Source organism: Chiroxiphia lanceolata, chromosome 2 (assembly GCF_009829145.1).
Source record: "Chiroxiphia lanceolata isolate bChiLan1 chromosome 2, bChiLan1.pri, whole genome shotgun sequence".
Lineage (NCBI taxonomy): Eukaryota > Metazoa > Chordata > Aves > Passeriformes > Pipridae > Chiroxiphia > Chiroxiphia lanceolata.
The window spans coordinates 71,176,746-71,196,982 of NC_045638.1; the positions used below are offsets into that span (position 1 = coordinate 71,176,746).

At 40.8% G+C, this 20,237-nt stretch overlaps 1 protein-coding gene across 2 annotated transcripts in view; it reads left to right on the forward strand.

Annotated features, from left to right (window-relative positions):
* Positions 1-20,237, forward strand: part of KATNAL1 (katanin catalytic subunit A1 like 1) — a 43,589-nt gene that overhangs the window by 5,411 nt on the left and 17,941 nt on the right. The window contains exons 2-5 of one of the 2 annotated variants that reach the window (XM_032678256.1): positions 2,667-2,750; positions 3,705-3,880; positions 14,092-14,252; positions 16,587-16,755. In XM_032678256.1, coding sequence (XP_032534147.1) covers positions 3,719-3,880; positions 14,092-14,252; positions 16,587-16,755 — 492 coding nt within the window. In that variant the 5' untranslated portion in view covers positions 2,667-2,750; positions 3,705-3,718. The remainder of the gene's footprint in view (positions 1-2,666; positions 2,751-3,704; positions 3,881-14,091; positions 14,253-16,586; positions 16,756-20,237) is intronic. The other variant, XM_032678255.1, reaches the window with a different exon arrangement.

A 20,237-nucleotide genomic window follows, 5' to 3' on the forward strand; every position in this document is an offset into this window, starting at 1 on the left:
CTGCGACCTTTTAGCCTGGCTGCTGCAAGGTTTTTAACAAGTGGGCTTAAGACCCCATGTGTGGCAGCTATGCCAACATGAATGTCTGTAATGTCTCTTCTTGTCAATGATCCGTGAACTAAGGAATCTCCAAGGATATCTTGACGTGCAGTGGAGCTGTTACGGTCTAGTGCAGGAAAGAAGCACGCAATGATAGAATGAAAAGCTGGTGTCACAAGTAATGTGTAAGCTGTTGTAAATGTACTTGACAACAGTTGTCCCTGGCTGCATATTTACTTAAAAAATGTGGCTATGATATGGTAGGAAAACCAAATATTGAAACAAAACTTCAAGTAACAAACAATGAAACGCACTATTTAAGATTTCTATATGTCTGGTTCCTTGGATGTTTCTGGTGTTGTATGAACTCTATAATATAATGTAGAACAGATAATAAAAAATGAGTACATGACATGAAAAAGCCCCCACCTATGTCTAGCTACTTCTTCCTCCTCCCCCCGACGTGTAGGATGTCCAGAAAACAACTCATAAGGGAATTCCTTCCTAAAAATAATTTTTTCCTTAATTTTGGACGTTTGTTTTGATTTGCTTCAGTTATTCTGAAGTGATGTTACCATCACTGGTGTGGATAAGAGGTTTGTTTTTTGTCTAAACCATTCTTAGCTATTAGTTTAAAATAGCCATACTTTTTTTCAGTAGAATCTCAGAGAACTGCCCAGGATCCCAGAGAAGCACTGATTTAGGACTGAGGTCTACAGCTGCTGTTTCAAACATGACTCAGGAATATGGGTGATTTTATATTCACCTTCTCAAGCTATGTGGCTGGCTTTTGTGTCTAGGGTAGGTGATAAGTAAAAACTGAAGTGTCTGAATCTAAGAGAAAGATCCAGAGGCTTTTGTCAGCCTAGCTCTGGAAATATTGACCACTCAGTAGGTACATAGGTTTAAGTCCACCAGACTCCCTGTGTACTCCCGAGTTGCAGTGCCTGTTGATGTTTGTAAGCTCACCAGTGTGACACTGGGCATCAAGCTCTTGGTTAAGCTTCAGTGTCACCAGCATGAGGCTAGAAGCCCCCAAACTCTTGGTAGCTGGAGGAAATGGGACAGTCTTGTTTGGTTTGCTCCTGCAGTTTTAAGACCATGTAAATTTTTCTGCCTCCTGCTTCCCAGCTCCCTTGTGAAACCTCTTTCCTGAAGTGGGCATGTGTTTGCGTGGCTCCTATGCCTTGCCTCCTGCCCATGGATTGACCCAGCTTCCATCAGATACAGAGACAAGGAGGTTGTGTTCTCTGCTGAGCAGGGGACTCTTCTGGAATCAAGGCGACTTGGATGCGAGTGTCAGCCTTCTTAAGGCAAAAGGAAGTTAAACACGCCCATAGGGTGGAAACTAGCTGTACCAAAGAGACCCAAGAGGTTGTAAAAGTAAGTATGTTCTGTTTAGTGGAATTCTAGGAATTGAATGCAGCCTTTCCCTAGAAATTATTTATTCTCTCTTTTTCACTACCTGTGGGGAAAACCTCCAGAGATTTGAGGGCTGTTTTCCTTATGGTGACAGGCTGGTTGTGTAGCACTTGGACGTGTTTGAAGACAGGTCAATGGATTCTGCCCCAGGTGGTGTTTTGTTCATTTATACGTTGACTCATCAGATCTGAATGGGTTATAATCTATATTCAGTTCCTATCCTTTTATCCATTTCCATTGCAATGCGAGTGACGTCAGTTTTTTTCCTATTAGTTATCATCTTCTGTATTTAAAATTAAATGGTCTTAATTGCCTCAGAGCTAGAGCTCTCTAATGATGTATCCTGCCTATATCAGGATATATCAGCAGTGAGAAAACCAACTTAGGGTTGTCACCCTTTCCACCTTAAGCTTTCTCCTGCCCACGAGTTTTTAACAGGCAATGGGAATGATGTGCAAGCTGAAATGTGCAGCACAGCACGAGGACAAGTAAGCCCCAGTATGTCCTGCTGTGCTGTGTGGAGTGTCAACTGTGGGGTAGCAGCGTGTTTTTGCCATCAAAATCTTCAACCATGTGGAACCTGTGTGAGCTGTGGGTTTAAGTGAGGGTGACAGGCTTCCATGGCTTACTTGCAGGGAGCAGGAGTGACGAGGTGGTGGAGCAGACCTGATGTGCAGCTGCAGGCAGCAGTGAGGATCATCAGTTTGGCACTGTTGGGAGGTGGAGCATGTGTTTGCTAGAGGCAGCATTCAGGGAGGGCAGAATGAAAGTCATGGGGATATCGGTTTAAATTGTCATAGGTTTGAATTCTATTAGGCACAAGGGAATACAAAGGCATAAGACACATCCTCCTTAATCCATCTTGATCTCATCTTGTTAGTTTATAAACTCTACTAACAATTTTATAACCCACTAGGATGTAAAAGATTGTTTCTCCCTGTTCTGGCTTCTGTCTGCTACCACCTGTTCCTTCTGTGTGTACCCCCTGCACCACAGGCTGTCTTCAGCTGTGCAGCCTGAACTGTGTGCTAGGCCAGGCCCTATCTGATTGTATCCCACATTCCCTGTTTCTTCACCTCCTTGGTCTTGCCAAACCCTTGATGCAGCTGGTGGACAACCCTCCTGAGCTGGCCTCCTCCCTCTTGATTAATGCAACTCTGCATTGCATAGCTATGAATTGCAATTTTTTTATTTTTGATTTCCAGAGGTTTATATCTGGGTCAATGTCAGGGACCCCACCCGTCCTGAGTCAGAGAACAAGGGAAAGGAACTGATGCTCTTTTTGTGTGGTAAGGACCTAGAATTTTGGTCACATGAGATTCAGATAAAAGGGTGGGCAGTGCTTTGATCTTCAACCTTAAATACAAACCTAGCTGTACAACACAGCTTACTTCTGAATGTGTGGGTTAGTGCTTTTTTGTGCATTATACTGCTTTCTTGAATGGTTACTGGGAGAAGCTGGGCTGTAGGTTTGCCTTAAAGTCATGCTGCAATTTACTACTTGTATAAAAAAGTTAGTATAATCTGTAAATCTTAAACTGTTTTGAGGACTAGGGAAGGCTGTACTTTGGGAATCACTGTTCTAAGGAATCGTAAATTTGGTTTGCTAACTGTGCCATAAATCCCAAAGTGACGTGTTAAATTTAATGAAAAAATTCAAGTCAGGATGTGGATGTTAGAGTACTTTGAAGGAATATTTGAACAGAATGAGGCTCTCAGCTTTGTCTGTAGTAGAGCAGTCATTCAACCATATCATAATCTTATTAGGATGAGGGCTCTTGAAAGTGCTAAGCACAGACTTCCCTGATGCTGGTTGGCACATTTAGGCACATATGTTATACACCAGTATAAAAAGCAATTTAATGCCTCGTGTGATTTGTGATTCATGGGTTGATGGCTACCAGTATATTGTAGTGATCTGCAAATTAAAGTTTGGTTTGTTGGGTTCAGTGTGGGCAGGGCATTTAATTTTCTTGAACTAATTTAACAGAATTGGGACCAAAGGCATTAAAGAAGTTGTGGTTTTTATCACCATAAAAGAGTTATGATTCATGATTTGAATCCATAGGCTAGTAAAGAGAAACTCTAGAGTTAAATGGTTGTAGAAGAGTGGGACTGGATGTGAATGGGGGGCAGAAAGACACAATTCAGCTGTGAGAATAAAAACAAAACTAAATTGTCATGGTCTGAATTGTTCTGTGGCACATAAAATTCATTTTTCTGACGATTATGTTCTCTTTTAGATTTCTGAGTGAAGATGAACCTGGCGGAGATTTGTGATAATGCCAAAAAAGGAAGAGAATATGCACTCCTTGGGAATTATGACTCTTCTATGGTATATTACCAGGGTGTCATCCAGCAAATCCAAAGACATTGCCAGTCAATCAGAGATCCAGCAATTAAGGGCAAATGGCAACAGGTAGGGTGAAATAAGGTTGCCTTTATTCTATTACTTGATATTTGAAAAGCCCACTATACTTCCCAAACCTTTTAAGATGTAGAGGGCTTATATTTCAGTGAAGTTTGCAACATTTTTTTTTCAAATATTTTGTCTATTTTTATGGGAAAATAATTTTTATAGCATGTTCAAAAGGAACTTTGTTGTTCTAATTGAATCAATTTTTTTGTTGTTTTAACTTAGGATGTCTGTCTGATTCCCAGTCTGTTTGTGTGTGCATACTGTCTGTGACTGCTTACTTTGGAAAAACTGAGGACTTCCTTTTACCATTTTATCTTTTGGCCATCTAATGTCCACTAAACTAAGACGTGAGTGGGTTGGTTAGCATCGCCAGAATGGTTGTCAGAATAGCAGTTTACTATAAGGCTACAGTGCACAAATTTGGATGAGGTTTCTAAAACTTCAACTAATACTTTTAGCCTGAGTCTTGCACACATCCATCTCCCCACTAAACAGAGTACTGTTGAAGCCAAGGAAGTAATCTGTAGGTGAAATGTAAGAACTTCAAGCACCCCCATTTAACACTTTCGGTATTTAAGTATGTCTTACATTTTTGGTCTAAGTTTTCATGGTAGAAAATGTGTTCAATTAAAAAAAAAAAGAAGAGGAAAACCATATAAAGTGTTTTCCAGAATACAGAATTCATGTGGCATAGATACTATGTTTTGAAAGAACGACATAGCTCCCATAAGGGATAAAATTTTGCAGGAGGTAGCTGAAGAGATGGTTTCAAGAAGAGTTTTTCTAAATATTATATGTTTAAGTGATATCACTTAAAAACAAGCAAATTTTCCTTTTTATTGCAGCAGGTGATTTGGTCATGGGTTTATGCTTGAAACATCTGACACTAATGTAGAGTATTTTGTGTACTGATAGCAACAACACTGTTAGCAATCACATTGTAATAACAGTACTGTTCATTGGTGTTTATCATAGAACTGTTTATTAGAAGTCTGTTTATTAGCAGCTTGTCTGCAAAGCATGTGCATGCACAAGCATCAGCAATAGTACCTACCTTTCCTGGTGATGAAGTAAGCTGAATGTTGTACAGGAGATACTCACATTCAAGTACTTGTACTCAAGCTCTTCCCCACCCCAGTACATGCTGATACAAGGTGTTCATGCCCAATGCGTGTCCTTAGTTCCTGCCAAACTTGTAGCTGACGTGAAGGTAAACCATGAGGCTTTCCTCATCCTGCAGCTCCATCACTGCCTTGTCTTCACATCTGGTATTTACTGTTTCCTCTGATCAGATTGGTTCTTCCATTAAACATTTAACAGCTCTTATCTTGTGAAGGTCACTTCAAATCTTGTGCTATTGTGTGTTGTTTGAACTGCTTCAGAGAAGCCTGTGCACCATGGAATTCGTGCTGCACTTTGGAGACAAGCCTCACGTACAAAAGAACCATTAACATAGTTTCCGGGATTATTCCCTGGGGAACGCAGCCGGCTCTCTAGCAGAGGATCTGAACTTGGCACCTTCTCAGAAATTATCCTATTTTAGGTAAAAGAAGAATGGCCCCTGACCATGTCCCATAAATGCTTTAGAGAAGTGTCTCCAGAAAGATCAGCAGCAGGTGGGGTAGCATCTGTCACACTGTGCGCTCATGTGAATTCTGAAACTTCCCAACACAGTGGTGGCAGATGAGCTTTGTCAGAATATTGCTTTGCCATTACTGATGCCAGTCTTGGCTCAGGGACAAACACCAAAAAGCAAGAAGTGTGATTGAAAAAAAAAAGAAGGGCTTCATCCCTTGGCTGTTTGCCTTCTCATTCATTTATAGGAACAAAATGATACAGCCCTGAGAGCAAACGATGCAGCCCTGGAACCACTTCTCCATACCTGCACCTGAATGGTTTGGTGACACCTATAGAGGTAGACCTACTTTCTTAAACACTCTTCATAAATAATTGTTGTGCTTTCTCACTCCTTGAGACAGATTAAGAGGGAGTCTGATGATGTGGATGTTAGCGCTGCTTTCCAGCTCCAACAGCACCTACATCCAAATGGTCAGTCACATTCAGTATCTGTCTTGACAGACAACCTGTTCTGAAAAAAATTTAACCCAAAAGTTGGATCACAAGAAGCATTCATTCACAATATTAAAATATTATTTTTAGATCATTCTCCTTAAAGAGTTACGCCATACACATTATGTAAGTTTAGCAAAATTCAGGTCTAACCCACTTGTGCAGAAGGAAAAGATTCTCATACCTGTGTGCTGTGTGCAAGTGGCTAGAGAAGCAAAGCAACTCTTAGGTCATAGTTAAGGGGATTAACATAGTTGATTTTTACCTGAAATTCTGTCTCCTCTAGCATATGAAACTAGCTTGTTCCTTAGGTTCTTCAGTTTCTCCATCATCTGAGGAATCCAAAGAGGATTATACAAATAGCATTGGTACCTTTTGAAGGTGGCATTTAGCAATCACTAGCAGACACTGCGTGGGTAGAGCTTTTACTGTTGGGACTGCTCCACAGCATGAATGTCCATGTAGATAAGTGCTTGAAGGCAAAGATTCTTACTTACAGCAGTTATTCTGTGGGATGTACTCTCTGCACACACGTTCACAATCCTGAACCTTCTGAAGGATTCCTGGGACACCAACTGACAGTATGAAGCATGCCCTTCCTTTCTGTATGTTTGTATGCAGAGCACTAACAGGGTGTTTGTCCTACTGCTACTTCTGAGGCAGTGAACTAAGTTTCAGATGTTTGTGTACGTTTTCCCTCATAAAACAGAAATTTCATATGAGGAACATCTCAAAGAATAGTACGAGCTGTGACTGCAGCTTACCAGCTCACACCTCTCACATGCACCATTGTTCTTCCTATTTGGTCTCTTCTCTACAGTGGGTGCTCCATCCTGAGTAGGTATCTCATGCCTAGTGGATCTGTTTTGTTGCCTTGTGAACTACAGAGGATTTTTCCAGCAGTTTATTGAGCAGTGCAGAAGCAGAGGTGAACCAGAAGTAGTTGGGATTTTGAGTCAGATACCCTAATGGATCTACCTCTCTTTGCTTAGGTGTCATTGTTTTCAAATTTCAACAGGTTGGTCTGGACAGAATGATATTCTGTGCAAATATTTGGTGGGTTGTATTTCATGTCGCACAATCAGACAGCTTCAACTTTGCAACCGGGCACCTTGATTACAAGGATTCCTGTTGCTTGATGCTGATAGTTAGGATGAAGAGAAATATGAACATGTTAACATCTGCTCCCCTGGGAACAACTGGCTGGCTCAGTTACACTTGATGCAATACTGCCTCTAGGAATTCAAAATTAGTGCTGACCATGGGAGAGGGATTTTGTTATTAGTCTGGCACAACCTGCAGAACTTCAATAGGGCAAAAGATGCATGCTTTGGAGGGTCCACCAAAGCAGAGATGTGACAGCATAAGAATTCCCCTGATCCCTTGGAAAATTCATCTGTTGATCATCTGTTGACTAGCTTGTCTTGGGGATATCAAGGGTGACCTGCTCTTAAACCCTTACTTGTTTTGCATCCAAGGAGTTCCCAGCTTGTTCTTGGGTGGGCTGAGTGTAGCTCCATTCTTATCCTCACTCCTAGGCCTCCTTAGCTCATTTGAAAAAGAAAAAGTCACTTTGATGTGCTTTGAGGTTTGACTGACAGGTGGGCATATTCATCCATGTAAATGCAGACTGGGACTGGAAAGATTTAAAACCAGAAGCAACTCATTCTTACCAACACCAAAAGGTAGGTTTACTCTCATGACCGCTACTGTGAACTTTACTTGTGTTGACATTCTCCTTGTTTATTCTGAGAGAGTTTCTTGGCTGTTGAAGTCTTTTTACTAGACAGCTGGCTTGTAGGAAAGAGCTGCTTCAGTGACAGTTCAGCAGCTGCAGAATGACAGCAGAGCATGCCCCCGGGAGATAGTACTGGCTTACAACAAGGCCAGCGGCTGTCGAGCAAAACCTGCTGTGTGTTACAACCATGTGCTCTGTGTTGCACAATAGCTGAGAGCACAGGAGCATCAGCCGGAGCCGAGGCAGTTCAACGATTTTCTGAACACTCGGAGCAGCCAGCAAAGCACCCTTATTGACAATGGTCACTGGTGCAGGTGATTAGGTGCACTGTACTCTTGCTTCAAGAATAAAGGATGATTTTTACTTTTTATTATTTTAAGCACATTTCAGTCAATCTATGCTTATGTTGTTTTTGCTTCATGACTGTTTTGTTAACATTTAGTAGGTTATTTCATGATTAATTAAGGAATATTCTGCAGGTAACTAATGAATATTTGTGACTGTAGGAGCTATACCTTCACTCCATGGAATCAGTCTGCATTACAGGGCATTCGTTTTGGATATGGTTTAGGGAATTGTTATTTTCACGTTTTGAAAAACACAGCTTGAACAACTAACACTAATTGCGGGTGGTAACTTCAGATTTGGAAAATATTTCTGTAGAAACTTGATTGATTTTGTTTCAGCATAATAGAATTAAAAAAAAATCCCACACATTATTTATATTTACCGAGATACAAATACCCATGCTCACTGCTATGAGAAGTTGTGTAGAAGTACAAGCTCTAGCATAGCAAGTAAGAGCTGGTGATGTCAAAGTTATAACAGCTGCTAGATGGTGAAATACAGGGGTTCTCCCTGAAATGGGTTTTGGAACTACAGCTAAGAAAGAGTGAACTCAATGCTTGGTCATTGGTTTTATATCCATATATTAGGATGAGTTTTCTGCTTGGTTACCGTAAATCCTTGTGGCTGGAATGTCAAAACAAAACTGTGGGGCCATCGTCTGAGCTGAAAGACTTTTTGTTGGGCTTTCCAACATCATGCAGTGCCCACAATGCTGCTTCAGTGGAGGAGGCGATGTGGCTGGTAGGGGCGGCTGGTGTACCAGAGCATGACTGTGGAGAGCAGACAGTTTCACATGGTAGCTGAACCCAGCTAACATCCTGCCATGCCCAGAGAGGCCAAGCTCTTCTCCATCTCGTCTTCCCTGCAGTCAGCACCAGCTTCTCTCCCTCCTCTTCCTCCTGCCATTTTTTTTTCCCTGGAATTCACCTGATCACAGGATAGTGTGCAAGTGCAGCTTGCTAACCCAGCAGAAGTGTCCTTTATTTTCTTTCACCCTCCTAGGCCAGCTTCTTGCTATTTTACCAAGCTGTCTTACTGTATTGAGATGCCAGAATTGGATCCAGGAGAGCAGCTTCTGTGGTTTTGCAGAGTGTGGTTGGGGAGAAGAAGTGAAGTGAGTTCTTCCTATTTGGCGGTGGTGAGCTGCTAAGTTGGCCCATGCTACGTCCTGAAACTGCTTAAACATAAATAACCTGAAAGCTTTCTTCAGGCTCTATACAACCTGTGCTGGAGCCCCATGAGGGTTCTGGCACCCAAGGGTGTGTGTGATGGAGGGTAGGTAAGAGACTAGGTAAGTCGAGACAAATGATTTTCCTGATTGCAGCCTTCCTAGGTTTCTTCAGAGTAGCGCTGATCACTCAGACTCTGCTCAGTTTACTTCATAATACAGCACAGCCTTTCTTGGCTCATGTTTGGGTTGTTTCTCAACTGCAAGAATGTCATTCTGCACCTATTTCATCTGACTCGGTTTCTTTAAGGAGTTTATCACTTATTTTGCTTTGTGGTCCAGTTGTTTAAGCACACTGAAGTTTATTTATTGGTTGGTTTGCCAGGTACTGACTAAACAAAAGAGTGGTTATTTTGGAGTTTGATCTGCTCAGGTCTGGCTAAGAGATGGATAGCAGATGTTAGTTCGTTTTTGTCTTCCAAGGCATCAAAGAGTCACTTTCCCTCAGTTTTCAGATACCATCCTCCTTGCTGGTCCAGCGAGCTGCATGACAGCACTCTGGCCATCAATGCTAAAAAGTTGTTTTCCACCAAATTTTCTGCATATGTTGGAAGGCTGATAGAAGGAATCCTGTCAGTACTCCTAGAGTAGGAAGTGGCTGTCCCTTGTGGAGCAGTGCCCTGGAGGATTTATGCTGTATCATTCCTTTGTACCTCACAGCAGCTGTTTGGCTGGATTTATTTTTGGATGGGGGGGATTGCGTGTTAGACAGTTTGAAGGAACTGAGTTAGTAATCAATCACATTTGTAACTCAGCGGGAAGCTCTCGCACTGGGGAATGTGTCTGCTGATTGTGTGATGAGAAAGCAAAGAGAGCAAAACAGGGTAGGAGCAATCCTGCCTGAGCTGGATATCTCGTGCCTTTGAAAAGATAGTTACCCCATCTGGAATGAGCAAGAAGTCTGCTTTGCCCTGAAAAATGATCAAGTTCTTCCTGTACCTGAGGCTCCTTTTGTACAGATGCACGTAGAGCTTCTGATAAAGTAAATGCAGTGTTACAAGAACTGTGCAGGGCCTTGGGAGTTTACCCTTCTCTTTGCCTCTATCGATACTAGTATCTTGCTGATGGCCATCATATATAGAATCATAGAAACTCTCCAGTTGGAAGGAACTCATAAAGATCATCGAGCCAACTCCCTGCTTCTCACAGGACTATCTAAAACTAAGCAACATGACTAAGAGCATTGTCTAGACACCCCTTGAACTCTGGCAGACTTGGTTCCACAACTACTTTCCTGCGGAGCCTGTTCCAGTGAATGACCATCCTCTCAGTGAAGAACCTTTTCCTAATGTCCAATCTGAACTTCCCTTGAAGCAGTTTCATTCCATCTCTGTGTGTTCTATCTCTGGCCCCCAGAGAGAGGAGATCAGCAATTCCCTCTCTGCTGCCCCCCTTGAGGAAGCTGTATACTGCTGTGACGTCATTCAGCCTTCTCCAAGCTGAGCAAGCCAAGTGACCTCAGTTGCTCCTCCTGAGTCTTGCCGTTGAGACCTTTCACCATCTTAGTTGCTCTCCTCTGGACACACTCTGATAGTCTGATGTCCTTATATTGTGGTGCTCAACACTGCACACAATATTCAAGGTGAGGCTGCCCCAGTGCAGAGCAGAGCGGGAAAATCCCCTCCCTCGACTGGCTGGCGATGCTTTGCCTGATGCCCCCCAGGACACAGTTGGCCCTCCTGGCTGCCAGGGCACTGCTGACTCATTATTCAAGTTGCCATCTACCCAAATCCCCATATCTCTTTCTGTGAAGCTGCTCTCCAGCCTCTCATCCCCCAGTTTGTACTGGTTGATCCTGTCCCACGTGAAGGATCCTGCACTTGTAGGAGAACCTGCATTGTTGCCCTCTAGTCAATACAGACCTTTCTTTAAGGCCTCTCTACCCTCAAAGGAGTCCACACCTTCTCCAACTTACTGCCATCAGCAAACTTACTTAATGTACATTCAATTCTATGTTTTATAAAAACATTGAAGAGATCTGACCCTAAGATTAAGCCTTGGAGAACCTCACAGGTGACTGGCCACCAGCCTGATGCGACCACATTTACTACAACACTTTGAACTCAATCTATCAGCCAGTTGCTCACCCACCCATTGTACTAGGGATTTGTCTAGGTGTGCTGGACATTTTGTCTAGAAGAATATCAAAAGCTTTGCTAAAATCCCAAACCAGCACATCTACTGGCTTTCCTTGGTCAACTAGGTGGGTGCTGGAGTTGCAAAAGTGGGAGAGGAGAAGCAGGCAACCATGCCTCCACAAAGAAAACATCTATGTGACAATAAAATTGGTAAATTTTCTTTAGGAAGATCCATATCAGAAATGGATCAGCTGAGAAATTCTATCATAAAAGTCTGTGAGTAGAAAGAATCATTTCAAGAAAGATGCATCCTCTACTTTAAGTAGGTGGTAGGAGCCTTTTTGCATTCCCGTTGATTGTTTGATGTCATAATGGGGAGACATCTTTCAGGAATATTGTCATGTCTCTGTACTGAACCTTTAAGTACATCCCCCATCCATGTTCTTTTATATACTCTATGTAATAATTCACTTTCAAATTGATGCCAATTAGGACTAAACTTCCAGCCTGGATATAGTGCTTTAAACCAGCTAATTTAAACAATCTAATTGTCCTTGTAGTGGGAAAATTCCTGGAAAATATTATAGAGCAGAACAATAAATTACTGTGGGGTGTACCTGGTAGCATTTTAGAACTGTAGCTTACAGAGGTGATATGTGTTTTTTACTGAGTGCTGTCAATTTAATCATTCGCTCTTTTGTACACCTTACCTTACCTTACCCAACAATAAGCACAGTAACAGCACACAGCACCAAACAGTAAGTCAGGTAGCACTTTTTGCCTTGAAGTTGTCCCACAAAAAGTGGGGGGCTGCTGCTGCTGTTTTCAATATGTAGAGTGGGAGATTTGCAGAAAGATGCCATTCTGAAAGGGGAAATGAGAATGTAAGAGAAATGAGAGGAGGAGGTAAAAGTCAGGCTGGAAGAGGCATGCTCCTAAAAGTATGCTGACTAGACAGAGCACCCTGCACATGCCCAATGTAGTTCATTTCAGAGGACACAGGGAGAGGGGAAGATCTCAGGGTAGTGGCCATATCTTTTCACCAGTACACACCATTAAGAAGAATAGACATAAGGTGTGATGCTGTTTAGTACGAGTTCCCTGAGTTGCTGCTGTTATAACCTCAGATAGGCTGGATTTGCAGACCTCCATTCTCCTTATCCTCTTACCAAGAATCTGCACAGTAGGGAGAGTCTGGATTTCAAGCAACGTTGTTGACATCTGTTGATACTGTTCTCAGTTGCCTTCTTCTGTTTGCCACAAAGTGAAGTCTGGTCGCAGGATTCCCAGGCAATATTTTTCCCAGCTCTTTTTCATGTGGATGCATGATATGAGCACAATTGGATGTCTGGTGTCTTTCCTTGGCTTCCTTGTAAGCTGACTTCAGATCCTGGCTTTGGATTCAGCCTTGCAGGGTATCCTAGCTCAGTAGTATGCCTGGTGGCAGCCTGGAAATATCCTCTCTGTAGTGTTTTTTCATGAGAGCTTTTAAAACCTATGTGCCTTTCCAGTGAATGAAAATGTTCAGGATGTCTCTGTAGTTCCACCTGTGAGCCTATAACAGGCAAGATTCATATTGGCCTAAGGTAATCCTTGCTGCAGAGTGCCAGTACTGATTTCCAAGTGTGCACAGCAATGCATGAATTCACTTTAGCTATGCACCAACACTTCAGCAAAGAGGCAACATCAGGGTGTTAAGACCCTCAAGTGGGGAAAAAACAAAGTAATCATGGAGGTTGGCCCCACAGGATAGAAGGCATCATTGAGTGATAGGTGGAAGATGGGTAAGATGCAGTACAAGTCCACTCAGGTGAATCCTAGCACATCCTAAATGACTGCTCTGAAAGCTTGTGCTTCTGAGCAAGAATGTACAATGCAGTTTTGGGCTACTGGTGTATACTAAGAACCAGTGACCTCAGCATCCAAAACTTGAGCTTATAACAAGATATACCACTTAAAACAGAGCAAATTTCTGTACAGATTTTACTTTTCCTAGGCTTCATGGAAGAAAATTGAAATGAACAAATATCAAGTAAATAATCTTGAAATTACTGTAGTACTTCTAACTCCCTGATTAGTGCCAATAGAAACTTCCAGTATAAAATTCAGCTGAAGAATTCTGCAACATGATTTCTTTCTGAAACATAATTTCTTCTCATTTTTATTTTACTTACTTTACTTATTATTTGAACTTATGCTATAGAGTGTTAAAGTTCCCATGTTCTGTTCTAATCTTTGCAATCCACCAAAGAATTTGCTTGTGCTTTGACTGTATGGTGCCCCTCACAGAATTAATTTTGTAGTATCATATTTTAATGATTTGGCCAGTTTTATAACTAGGACCTTGGAGAATAATCAGAGAATATCTTTTATGCTAAAGTAGTAGCAAATATACTATAGATCTGCCAGCAACACCCTTATTAGTATAAAAATATGTGTACATATATGTCAACATGCAAACATAAATCTCAGCATCAGCATGTGTTATGAAAGAGTGATCGCTGCACTAGCACTCATGTCTGGTTGTGACATTAAAAAACAGGAAAATGAATTCAACAGAGATTCAATTGTTTATGCTGTTGTTAAAGACGTACTGTCACCCTGATAGGTCCAGGGCTTGTGAACAGAGAGGCTTGGGAGTCCCTGCCTTTGAGGGCAGCATATGTTTTTGAGGCACTTTCTGTGTTTGTTTGGTTCTTTTTAAAGTTTGAATTGTAACGATTTTTAAATAACATATGTATTTCTCAAGGTCCGACAAGAATTAGTTGAAGAATATGAACAAGTTAAGGGCATTGTCAACACCTTAGAGAGTTTTAAAATGGACAGACCTCCAGACATCTCTGTATCCTGTCAAGATGAGCCTTTTAGAGATCCAGCTGTTTGGCCTCCTCCTGTTCCAGCTGAACACAGGTAATGAGAGGCTGAAGCAGAGTGGGTGGAATAAAGTTGGAACACCATTAATTTATGTTCTGTTTTGAATGCTTTTGTAACATGAAAATCATATTTAATTTACCCCTTAGTCATTTGTAATAAAGAATAAATCTAACTCATTGGGAAAAAGGTATTTAAACTACAATCAGATTTATTGCTGACATTCTAGAGCCACTCCTTTATTCTGGTAGGAGTGACTTAAGTGCCTGGAACTAGAGTCTGCTGCAGAGGTTATTGGGCTTTTGGTGACAGTTCTTATGTGCAGGAAGAAAACTTTTCCATTTCAGTTTATTTAAGCAGGTGAATTCATTGATGGCTGAGGAGTCTGTAAGGAGTTGGAACTTAAAGATCTTGAAGGACATAGTGGTTAGAAATCACTCCTTAGCTACAGATAGTATGACCTGTGTTTAATCCATTGGTTAGTTTAATTGCTAAACATGTTCTAGTATATATGGTATTTCTTCTCTGTAACCATATTTAAGGTAACTTCAGTTAGCTAATAGATTTCTTAAAATAGATGCTTGTGCATTTTCTGAAATCCCTATTTTTACCCTAATAGAGCTTGACACAGGTTGTTGGAAACAACAGATTCAGTTTACAGACAAGAATGACATTAATCATGCCAACATGTTTCTAACATAAGAGCAGAGAATTTTAATGTGCGCATACTCACATAAGCAAAGGAGCAAATGTAAATGAGTAAAATGAGTGATTTTGGTTAATGGAAAGAATTACCAAGTTTATTTATAGTTTTCTGTGCTTTATGATTATCAAACAGATCTTTGATTTTCAAAAAAAAAAAAAAACCCTAAGAATGTAAGTGTAAAATAATATTAATGCTGATTACTTTTGTGAGTGGTAGAAATGCCTGTCAGAATTTTTGTAGTAATGTTATGTAAAGTTCAAGATGTATTTATTTATTCTTGTATCTTTCTTAGATACAATATCGTTGTATCATTTCTTAGAGGTAGAGGTCCAATTGTTCATCTGCTTTTTTTTAAAGCTGAAATTTAAATCTTGAGCAAATAAGAAAGGAAAATTAGCCACTGTTCTATGCTGTTAAGTTTGAAGAAAATGCATACAAAGCAAAATGTTGCAGTTGCATGCAACAGTGTGTTTAAGAATGTACTATTTTTAAGCCGGGGGCCCTCTGGTGGTCCAGTGGTTAGGATGCGGCGCTTTCACCGCCGCGGCCCGGGTTCGGGTCCCGGTCAGAGGAGTCCCCCGGGTAGATGGAGCTCGTTAGCCCTGTAAGGCCATCCATCTAAGAGAAGGTCACTCTAAACAAAAACCTACGTCCTGAGGACCTCACTGCCACCGTCCAAGCTTGCTCGGCCCCGGCAGATGAACCTTAGGATTAAAGGGTGGGCTCAGCTCAGCGCACACTGTGTCTCACCTAAAAAATCCACTGCGCAGGCTCGAAGGGCAAAGACCCTTCCCAAATCTTCGTTCGCGAAGACTGGCCATACATACATTTTTAAGCCATATTCCAGGAAAATGTTTTTGGAGTTAACAAATTTTGAGTTACTCAAAACAGGAGTTAGAACAAGATTTAATAGTGAACACTTACTAAATTTAGGTGACATTCCTGGCCTTTTATTTTAGTTATGTCTTTCAAATCCAGTCCCCAGAGCAAAATGACTGGGATACCTTGTCTTAAAACCAAATTCTTTCTGCTTGTGCTACTGCTGAGTTCTCTTTGACATTGTAGGTGATGTACATAAATATAGGTGGTTGCAGTTTGGCTCTGTTTGCTTTTGCTTTCAAGGCAATTTTTATGTTTTGACATTTTCACCCAGGGGAATGGAGTCAGAGGTAGGAGGATTGTTTTAAAATCCTCACTCCTTTGTTTTGGGGCCTGTCAATGCTATTAGACAGCTTTGGTTTTTTGTTTTTTTGTTTTTTCCTTTTAGCAGAAAAGTCATCTGGTTGTGTAGAACTTGGGAACATGAATGTAGCCTAATATAGTCTCCTGGTTTGGAATCAGCAGAAACTACAATTTCAAGACTTCTACTAAATTATTTCTTCTTTTGTTACATGGGTGTTGGTTTGTTGTAAGATTGGTAAGGATTACTGATCAAATAGTGTTGTTAGTTTTTCCTTTCATATTTTTTTCTTTGGGTGTCAGACAGAACCAGAAATGCATCGCTGGATTTACATATATAGTGAGATGAGACTTAGGGACCTAGCAGCTTTAGTAATAATACCCAAGGGAATTAATGAAATACTAGAATCCTTCCTTCTTAATGTTGCTCTCTTCTTCCTTTTTTTTTTTTGCTGTTTTTAGCATATTTTATTGTGTTTGCTTGTTAGAGCTCCACCTCAGATAAAACGTCCCAACCGAGAAGGAAAGTCTTTGAGGAAGGACTCCCCAGGACTGCAGCCACGTGGGCCCGCAGGCAGAGCACATGTGGTATCCAAGGGTGAGAAGTCTGCAGGCAGCCGTGAAAGGGAATCCAGAGCTAGAGGAAGAGATGACAAGGTAAGAGGTGGGAAAGAACTTGGCAGGGAAGCATTATGATGCAGCAGGTGGCAAAGGGAAGCACTCTTTTAGTCATTTAATACAGATAATAATAAGAAGCTACAATAATCCCATGCAGAAAAACTCAGTGCTTTTCATTTTTCCCCATGATCAAAGCATGTGTCATGGGGATATATATTAATAATGACACCAAATTAAGAAAAGTTCTGTCATGTTTGCTCTGTCTTGGTGTGAGTTTTTTTGATGGGGGGAAGCATAGTGTCCTGTTGCCAGGGGTTTCTCACCCTCTGGGTTAGACCATGGGCTTGACTCTAATCTGTAAGTGTCAATTGGGCATAAAGTCCCTGCTCCTCCTTTTCCCCAACTTCAGGTCTTTTATAAACATACTTATCAAAAAAGTGCAAAAGTGAGGCCAGTGCCCTTCTCTAGACTTTAAGCATTATGAATGGAGTTCCACAGTCCCATTGCCTCTGCCATACCATAGTAAAATTTAGGTGAGCCTAGAAGTCCAGGGCAGTTCGGTAAATGCATTGATGCTAGGTAAATCTGTGCCATATGATTTGAAGTTATATATTTGAAAATTATATGAGGGAGATGTACGAAGGAGAAAACTCTTAGCAGCTTTCATTTTCTTTGGTTTATGAAAATGGTTTTGTATTTATTATAGTGTTTAGGAAGAAGCTTCTTGGAATGGCTTTGTTTTAAAATAAAAACAATTAATTAAATTAGAGTAAGTTTGAGATTCTTTCTTCTGAAGATGCATGAAAAAGAAGCAGTGCTGAAGTGAAAGAAAAGGAGAAACAGAGATTCATTATGAAGTAGTGATGTCCAAGACAGGACTGTTTTTTTGGCTGGAAAAAATATCCGAGTCCAAATCACTGTTTCTGAGACACTTGTGTTTTTAAATTCAGCTATGGATTTAGTGCTAGGACTCTGTGGTATGAGCTATACAAGTTGAGAGTGTACTGAAGTAACATTACTTTCCTGACAGACAAAGTTACAAGACAGGCCTTCCTATGGGGGCATACAGTATTGTACAGGTCAGATGAATAAGAAAATATTTAGGCCAGTTTTCTTCCAAATTAATGTGGTTAGTCCCTTTGCAACCTTTCTATTACAGGTTGCTTCTTGACAGCACAAGCGAGATATGCTTTTTCTATCATGAATTGTTTTCTGATACACTGTAAAATTATTAAGTAATCCCAGCCCTTACCACCAGCAGTAAGTAGGGCCAGGCCCATTTTCAGCAGTGCCTCTGAGTGACTGTACAGATTAAGCATTTTTGAAATCTCTCTACCACAGATCAGTAAGATATAAAATAACAAGTGTGCATCCTACAAGCTATAAAAAACTTGTGAAGATCTGGGAAATTATTTAAAGTTTTGCCAGCTATATGGGGATTGGAGTCATGGTGTGTGACAGGTTCACCAGTTGTGCTTGTGTAAGGCAGCCTTCAAAGTCTTAGCTCTAATGAGGGTGAACTCTGCTCACCAGGCTTTCCAGTGATGAGCATTATAGGGCTTTACTATAAGGAGCCTACAACATGACTTGTATAATACTTATCTCTGGGAATAATATGATTAGCAACACTACTGCTGTGAGGTGGAGGAAGAGTCATAAAGGTGTTCCCTTTAATATGGCACATTTTGAACGCTGCTCTTATCTGAATAAGTTGGTCACTAGGTGGCAGAAGTAAAATATGTCTTCTCCTCAAAAAGTTCCAATACATGTGCTCTTGTATTCCCCTTTGTCTAGCTACTTGGTTATTTTACTTCCTTTGTCTGAAGTATGTAAGAGAAAATCACCTCACCTTACAATTCTCATGTATTATATAATGATTCTTGTAAGGAATCCATGATTTGCCTTTGAAGAAAAGTCTGAATGAAAGAGGAAGTAGCTGGATGTGAGAAATGAAAGAAGTTAATGCAGCTTTCTATATTTTACACACAGGCTTGAAATAAGTTTAACTTTCAGTTTTATCCTTTCTTAGTACAGCGTTTGTTCTTCAGTTTCTGAATTTAAAGCATCAAGAAGCTTACTTTGTAGCCTGGTATGTCAAATCAAAGAGATTTGGTAACTCTTCATGTTCAGTTAAAAATAATAGGGCAAACTGAAGCTTCAAATTAAGTAACCAGGTATCTTGGCTCATACTAATGTTTCAGTTCTGTAGGTTTTGGGTTTGGGTACATGGCTAGGACTACTTAGAACATGTAATGAGCTCTCCATTTCTGAAGACGTTGGCTGTGGTATAATAGGTTATATGGTGTCCTGGCTATAATATCACAGTGTAATGCTTTTTTTTTTTTTTTTTCCTGGGTATATATAGCTATAGCATGTACATTTTAGAAGTGTTTTGCCTCACTTAAGGCAAATGCCTTCTTTCACTGTTTCTCCTCCTCAGACCATAATATCTTTTCATTCTGACGGTAACCATCTTGGGATAAGGAATTTTAACCTGACTATGCCAGTAAAATGAACTTTTGTAGTGCTATATAAAACAGCGTTGAACTACAATTCACCAGATGGTGTCTATCCACTAAACCCTTATATTTACTTGTCCTTTTTTCTTAAATACTTCTTTCAAGTGCTTCTTCTTAGTTCCACTGGAAATGATTAGGCTTGTTCTCAGGGTAACCCTCTGCTGGAGCATTACCAAGAGTTTTAGCTTCTGTTTAGTAGTTCAGCTTAAAGAGACAGCATGAATGCTACCTGTATGTCTTCTAGAAATGTCACAATACCGTATCTAAGTACTAGAACACTTTTTTAGGAGTACTCTTTAGATTACTTTAGATTGTCAGTGGATAGGACCAGTAAATATTGTGAAGGATATGAAATAGCCACGGGCTGCACTGCCATATCAGTGAAGTGAATATTAAAATCAAAGAAGGTAGGAATTAAAAAATTAATTTTTTTTGCTTGCTTATTCTCATGTGCATCATCAGAAGTGAGATGAGGTAGTTGCATTTATGTGGAAACATAGACCTCCGTGCAGTGGGACTGGAAGGCTGCATAATCTCCATCTGAAAACGTTGAAAGAACTGGTAGGTGAAATTGCAGATTTACAGTAAAGTTTATTTGATCTGCTCTTGTCTCGTGAATGGTGAGTTGTGTTGACAGTGCCTGTATTGAGAAGGGCAAAGGAAAAGTGATCCAGGCAATTGGAGTTGTTAATTTTATCTAAACAGTGTACTAAGTTTAGAACATTTGCAGAGGAGGCAAATGAGGCTGTTGTATTGGAAGAACTGGATGACTCTGTGTTGGAGTCATGGAAATGGGATAATGTTCAGCAGTGCAGAGCAGCAGGCTGTGTAGTTGGAGACTATAACAAGAATTTCTGCTAGAAGCTGGGAGCTCAGCCATAGAGGAGAAGAAAGATTTGGATGTATCAGCAGAAATTGGATCAGGCTGAACCTCCGTTTGGCACACACCTTTTCCTGTGGTGATGGGAAGGGCTGGCTGCTGGAGCAAGGAACAGCCAGGTG